At 43.5% G+C, this 7,255-nt stretch overlaps 1 protein-coding gene across 2 annotated transcripts; it reads right to left on the bottom strand.

Moving 5' to 3' along the window:
* Nucleotides 1–240: 240 nt before the first annotated feature.
* clec14a (C-type lectin domain containing 14A) lies at nt 241–2,945 on the bottom strand. Of its 2 annotated transcripts, none has more exons than XM_084915037.1 (2): nt 2,503–2,945; nt 241–1,839 (listed from the first exon to the last, which is right to left on the bottom strand). In XM_084915037.1, the coding sequence occupies exon 2, from the start codon at nt 1,803–1,805 to the stop codon at nt 798–800; it is 1,008 nt and encodes a 335-aa protein (XP_084771163.1). In that variant the 5' UTR covers nt 1,806–1,839; nt 2,503–2,945; the 3' UTR covers nt 241–797. The 2 variants fall into 2 exon arrangements, with proteins under 2 accessions (XP_084771163.1, XP_084771164.1); XM_084915038.1 differs by lacking the exon at nt 2,503–2,945 and adding an exon at nt 2,264–2,496.
* Nucleotides 2,946–7,255: the final 4,310 nt, after the last annotated feature.

Raw genomic sequence — 7,255 nt, 5'->3', positions numbered from 1 at the left:
CGTCTTCAAAGACACTTAGAGAAATCTAAAAGAAAGATGCTTTTTTTCAGAGCTCCTTAGATTATGATGACCTGGATGACCGAGAACCTTCACAGACACTAAAATATGTGGACAGCTGTGATACTATAGGATAATAGAGGCTGGTGTCCACATACCTTTGGGACGTTTTGGGAAGTGGAAGACTGAAATTTTTGTTTTTGTAAAACATTTTAAAAAAACTTATTGATGAACATGTAAAAGTCCAGCATCATCAGGTAACAAAGTTTAATAAAGTTCTGTTTAATTCAAAGATTACTCAAAAACAGGAAATCAGCAGATTGAGCCAAACCATCAGTTTTTCAAAGTAAAGTTAACTTCCATGTCATTCAGCAGTGAGATTACCTTTTTCTTTAAACATTTATAGTGAAGTGAAATGAAGATTAAGTATATTCTGTCCTTAAATAAAGAAGAATATTTAAACAGGTGAATTTAAATGAGCAGTAAAATGAATTTAAAAGTATTTAAACAATTTGTTCTGCTACTAGGCAGAACGAGCGGATTTTATTGGGTCATTTAGATGAAACTGATCAGATGTTAACTCAGTTCTTAATTTATTGATCTTCTCTAAATTAACCAATAATGAATTCAAGAACATCTACCTGTGAACAGTTTGTGATAGAGGTCAGGAGTAAGTCCACAGACAGGTAAAAGCCTTCAAAATGTCCAATAATTGAAAAACAATCAACAATTTTGTAAACACAGCCAATCACAGCTCTGTTCCCTCATATCACTGGCTTCTCATTGGTCAATTAGGCTGTTTAGGCCAATGAGAAGGAATCTTTCCTGTTTTTGCTTTTCATCTCCATCTTCTCCGCCTTCTTTATGGCCCGTTTCTTTGACCGCCTGTTCAGGCAGCATTTCACCGTCACTGCGATGACCACCAGCAGAAAGACCAGCACCCCCGTGGCTATCAGCACAGGGAGCAGGATGGTCGACCACAACACAGAGTCTTCCTCTTTCTGTGTGGCATTGGCACACTCTATTTTGATGGCAGTGATGTTGGCCAGGGCTCCGTTCTCCAATCGCCACACGGTGGGTTCTCCTGAGCAGACCAGGTCAAAACTAATGGAGGACCAGCACTGCACCTGGATCTTCATGTTACCCGAGAGCATTTTGAGTGAGCGAGCCTCGGGGATAGAGGGGCGCTGGCATGAACGCAGCTCTGCGGAATGAGAGTCATTAATAAATCCAGGTTCACGCTTTGGTTTTGATGGTTTTATAGGTGTGTCCTCAGGTGGAGGTGGTTCTGATCCCAGCTTGATGGTGGTGTCCCCATCCTTCACTTTGCAGATAAAAGCGTTTTTGTCCTTATGGCAGTTTAAAGGAATCAGACCCCAGGTCACATTCGACCCATCAAACTGTCCCTTCAGCGCCGCACACCGGTCTGTGGTACAGGTATGTTCTGGGTCCTCCGCCCATTGGCTCACCTCTGACTCCTCGCTGTTGTTCTCTAACCACTTGAATCCCCTCAGTGGCTTGGACCTGTCTATACACTCTGAGCTGGTGATTCTCAGCCCGACCCAGAAGGTGAACTCGTTTTGAAACGGCTCTGATTTGAAGATGAGCTTGAGGATTTCATCCACTTCCTGTTGGGTGGCGATGGTGGTGAGGACACTGCTGCCGGGACACTTCTTAGCGGCATTGTTGAAGCTGAGTTTGTTGTGGTTCAGGGTGTATTGTGAAGACGGGGCAGAGGAAATATTTCTTAGCAGGAAGACAAAGATGCAAAGATGCAAAGTCCAACAGCTGCAGAGCTGAAACGCCATATCCTCTAGCTCCACCCCTCTGGTGATGGTGTCACTATGTCCAGAGATCAGAAAATCAGTTTGTTATTTGAAATTAACATAGTCATAGACAGGATTTGACCTACTCTAAAGCTAACCTAAGCTGAACTTAACCCAATCTAGACTCTGTCTAAACCTGACCTAAATACGACCTAAACTCAGTCTGATCCCAGCTTTCACTCGGGCTGAACCTCTAACTCCCGTGCGAATTGATCATTAACAGTGGCTCGTTTGCAGCTTTGCTCCTGGTGTGCGGAGATTCTTCCGAATGTTACAGCAGACGACGACTGAAGCAGCTTTTTGTTGACACACATTAAATCAGTGCTTCACAGTTTTTCTGTTTCTTAGCAGCTCCAATCAAACACTTATGCAAAACACTGCCCCCCCCACCGGTGAATATCTGAGTTACATTTGACCGAAGGGGTAACTACAAAAAGTACCTTTAAAGCAGTTTGTCCTGAGAGACGCTGAAAGACCTGAATCTGCAGAAAAACTCTTTTCACAGCTGATCCTGGCAGAGTAACTTTTGTCGTCTTTGTTAAATGTCCTGAGCAGATTTTTAAACAAATAAAAGTTCTCAGCTTCAGCATCGGATTTTCTTCTGTTTTTATTCTATTCAAACCAATAATCAATAATCACGTCTCAGTTTATTTGACACTTTCTAACTTGTCCTCCTCACCAGTCCAGTCAGTTTCTCCTCCTTCCTCCTCCCTCCTGCTCCTCTTTGCTCTGTTCTTTCCTCCTTTTTCTCGTTCTTTCCAGGTTCTCCTCTTCTTGTTTGTCACTCCTGCTTTCTGTCCTCCTTTATCTCTGGTTCTCCTTCAGTCACACTGCCAGCCTCACCCTCGACCACACAGTGCCTCCCCCTCCTCCAGGACAGGATGTGTGTTGTGTCTTGATACGGCGAGCTGGTTTCCTCCAGAGAAATTCTGCAGCCCAACTTCAGGTTTCAGATCAGAGCACAGATAAGGAACACAAGTGCTGTGGACGTCATCGCAACTCTTTTACTCAAAAGAAACGAAGACCATGGAAAGCAGAACGTACCGAGATCAATGCACAGCAGCGTGAGCGGTGGGAGGAAAAGTCAACACAAATAAAATTTTCATTTTTTTAAATGGACTCTGGTTCAAAGCCATTAAAGGCAGATCATGTTTAGAGTCATTCTCTGTCTTCAATGTAGGAACAGGTGAACATTCAGTGGAGGATGGAGAAAAAAGGTCCAGCTTTAAAATTTAAAACATGCGTTTATCTACCAACCTGAATGACTTTTATTTTGAAAATCCCACAAACACGAATCTTCAGCTTGTACAGACGCGCTCCTGCAACACATGCACACGTGTTATGATGCTGATGCTTAGCGATGCTGAGCTCCATTTGGTCTTAGACAAATAAGTAAATTCAGATTATGCAGTCAGGTGCAGACTGTGTCTATGAATCCTCTTCAGAGAGCTCTGCCACTCGTAGTGCTGTAATAAGCTTATTTTATATCATTAGTCAAGTCAAGTCAAGTTGGCTTTATTGTCACTTCAACCATATACAGTTAGTACACAGTGAAGCGAAACAACGTTCCTCCAGGACCAAGGTGCTACATGCAACATAAATTTACAACATAAATTAACAGAAAACACTAAACTAGCTAACTAAGAGGCCTAGTTAGCTGGCTAGCAGAGACAAGACAGACTGACCTAACATAAATTGCAACATAAATTAACAAAAACTAACTATCTAAGGAAGACTTTTTTTTTTTTTTTTTTGTGTTAACAGACAGCAGACAACAAAGTGCACGTGCAAATGTGCAAACAAGAGCAACAAAGTGACAGTGTGACAAAAAACCCCACAACGTAACATAATAATAAGGTTTTGTGATGATGAGTTGAGGTAGTGGAGGAACAGTAAACATTCCTTAGTTTAGCAGCAAAAATTAGGAAGTAAAGAAGTTAGTGCAAAAAGTCCAGTAATAATATTGTGCAAAAGAGCATTTACAGGTTGGTGTGTACGATAGTTTGGTGGTGTAGGTCAGTGTATTTGCGCTTGTGTTGATTAGTCAGTCCAGTCTCAATGTTTTGAGGTAGTTGAGTTAAGCTGAGTGATAATGTTTGTGTGTGTGTGTGTGTGTGTGTGTGTGTGTGTGTGTGTGTGTGTGTGTGTGTGTGTGTGTGTGTGTGTTTATCAGTCCAGTCCCTTTTTGCTGAGGAGACGGATGGCTTGTGGAAAAAAGCTGTTGCACAGTCTGGATGTGTGTGCCCGAATGCTTCGGTACCTTTTTCCAGATGGCAGGAGTGTGAAGAGTGTGTGAGAGGGGTGTGTCCGATCAGCCACAATGCTGGTGGCTTTGCGAATGCAGCGTGAGGTGTAGATGTCCTCAATAGAGGGGAGAGAGACCCCGATGATCTTCTCTGCTGTTCCCACTATCCGCTGTAGGGTCTTGCGGTCCGATATGGCACAGTTCCCAAACCAGACAGTGATGCAGCCGCTCAGGATGCTCTCGATACTTCCTCTATAGAAGGTGGTCAGGATCGGTGGTGGAAGCTGGGCCTTTCTCAGTCTTCTCAGAAAGAAAAGACGCTGTTGGGCTTTCTTTGGCAGGGCGAAAGCCCAACAGCGTCTCTAATGTGACCTCCGTCTCCTCCTCACAGCCAGGTTCATGAGGAGCAGCCCGAGGAGAAAAGGAGGCCAGATGTTTGGAGATGCTTCTCACAGGAAAGCTCCAACTGTAACTTCAGCAGGTCAGCGCTCAGAAACTACACAGAATGAAGCTCCACCAAAAACATCAAATTACTGATGTTTTTGGTGGAGCCTCAATGAGTGACCTGCTGGATGTGAAGGTGAAGACACCTGAGTCCAGTTTACTCAAAACAGCTGCACGTTTAAATACAGAGGAAATGACTCCTGGCGGTCTGGGAAGGAGACGTCCACCCACTCCTCATGCTGACTGAACCCACTGAGGCATCACGTCACACACCTGGATCAGGTGTCCGACTGTTTCCCACAGACCTGCGCACCTGTTCGAGGGTCCAGCGTCGGATCACCAGACTGAGTCTGAAGCAGATTCGCCTCTTTAGTGTGTCATCGACGCGCCGGCCTGAGAACCTGCGTGCACACACACACTGGACTGATGCCATCTAGTGGACAACAACAGTGTTGTTAAAGTGCTCTAAAAAAAATACTGCAATGGAAACAGAAATGAAGAAACGGTGAGGTCATGTGACTGTGCAGACAGATGTGATTGGGTGGAAAGTGCAGCTGTGCAATGCAAGCTTTGATGACTGCGCATTAATCATTCGATTTTCTGTGTATGTCTAAAATATCTAATAATCACATTAAAAATGATCGATCTGGATGGATTGCACAGTCACACCTGGGGGGCTGATGCATGCTCAGGTACACACTTCATCAGCGTTAACAGCACAGGAAAGTGGTCATGGCTGTATGGGCTCAAAATGTGGTCATAAATATTTTGTACTTGTAAAAAAGATTTGTATGTGTAAAAAAGATTTGTGTGTGCGTAAAAAAGATTTGTGTGTGGACTTAGAAAAAAAACCCCTGCAAGTTACAAGTACGAATTTTGACCCTATTTTTCTTCCTTTCATCTGATTGGTCAATGTCATGTCAATCACAAATGTAACAATCCAATCAGAGAACAGATGGGTTTGGCTGTTGGAGGGGCGCTTTTTTTGAACTGCAGGTCTTTGAAGGGAATAAATGCCCTTTTACATGCCAACCCAGCGTTTTCCTTCATCACCACGAAGGAAAACAGTCTGTGGTCGTCCGAGTTTGGTGATTTTTGTGTCACAGGTCTACGTGTTTAATATAGGGACTTCCACAGCCTTTTCAACAGCGCTGCGGACCGCGGGGTGGGGGCGGGCAGTGTTTTGGAAATGACAGTCTTCATTACAAAGCTTTCTTCGTTATGAATTAGCATACATGTTTTTATTGAACATTTGAAGAACCAGCAAAAAAAACAGAAACTCTTGTAGAGGACATAAAGTCAGAGATAGAAAAGACAAGAAGCAGGTGCATCTAGTACAGGTAGAGCTGCTGCAAAAACCCACAGAGCCCAGCAGCCAGCGTAACAAATTCTGGATCCTTTGCTTTTAGTTAGCAGTTAGCATTAGCAGCACATCCTGCGTCTGATGTGAAAGGACTTTTATGCTGCGCACTATGACTCACAGCAATGGTCCTGGGTCAGCCCTGACTTTGTGTTAAACTAATCCTAAAGTAATAATGGTATTTCTAACCACTGATATACCACAACTTTTTCCTTTCAACAGCTACTGAAAGTTAGGGGACCTAGCTGCTATCGGATATTTATATAGAGATCCTCCAGCTTCAAACTGTATCACCCTTCAAGGACCTGCAGTTCAAAAAAGCGCCCCTCCGACAGCCAAACCCATCTGTTCTCTGATTGGATTGTTACATTTGTGATTGACATGACATTGACCAATCAGATGAAAGGAAGAAAAATGGGGTCAAAATTCGTACTTGTAACTTGCAGGGTTTTTTTTTCTAAGTCCACACACAAATCTTTTTTACGCACACACAAATCTTTTTTACACATACAAATCTTGTTTACGCACACACAAATCTTTTTTACACATACAAATCTTTTTTACACACACACAAATCTTTTTTACATATACAAATCTTTTTTACGCACACACAAATTCTTTTTACACATACAAATCTTGTTTACGCACACACAAATCTTTTTTACACATACAAATCTTTTTTACGCACACACAAATCTTTTTTACGCACACACAAATCTTTTTTACACATACAAATCTTTTTTACAAGTACAAAATATTTATGACCACATTTTGAGCCCATATGGCTGCTTCCCCGCAGGTTTCACATGCACTGCTTCACACGGCCACCAGAGGGCTCCCTCAGCCTTCAAACAGGTGTTCAAACTGAACAGCAGGAACAGGAAGCAGCTGCTCAACAGGAAAAGAAGACAGCAGCGCTGCCGTCAAACATCTGTACATGACTTTTTTTCCATGCATAAATGAATAAATACACAATGCAGTCAGTTATTACCAGCACAGAGTCATTGTCGTGGTAACGCCCTTTTCCCCACCAACGCACCTGGAGTCAGTTCCATGCTTATGTCACTTCCTGTGACTCCCTGTGTGTCCAGGATGACCGCCTGTGCACATCTGCACGCTCACACGTGTGAAGTTCCTTTGTGCCTTTATTCTCCTGCGTGTGATTCTTCGTGCTCTGGCCTGACCTTGTGGTCTGCAAAGGGCGCCGCACAGACCAGCTGCGATCATAGGTCAAAGGTCACCTGAACAGAAACCTGACGGTACCTGCAGCGTGTCAGACTCCAGCTTCTGATTGGCTGTTTTGATTCTGCTCAGTCAGAGGAGCGCCAGGAAGATAATTCCACAACACTAAACCTGCTGACAGGAGAAAGAACACCTGTGTGA

The sequence above is a fragment of the Perissodus microlepis genome, chromosome 19 (assembly GCF_051167445.1).
Source record: "Perissodus microlepis isolate ML-2025 ecotype Zambia chromosome 19, ASM5116744v1, whole genome shotgun sequence".
Lineage (NCBI taxonomy): Eukaryota > Metazoa > Chordata > Actinopteri > Cichliformes > Cichlidae > Perissodus > Perissodus microlepis.
This window is presented reverse-complemented; position numbering and strand designations above follow the sequence as displayed.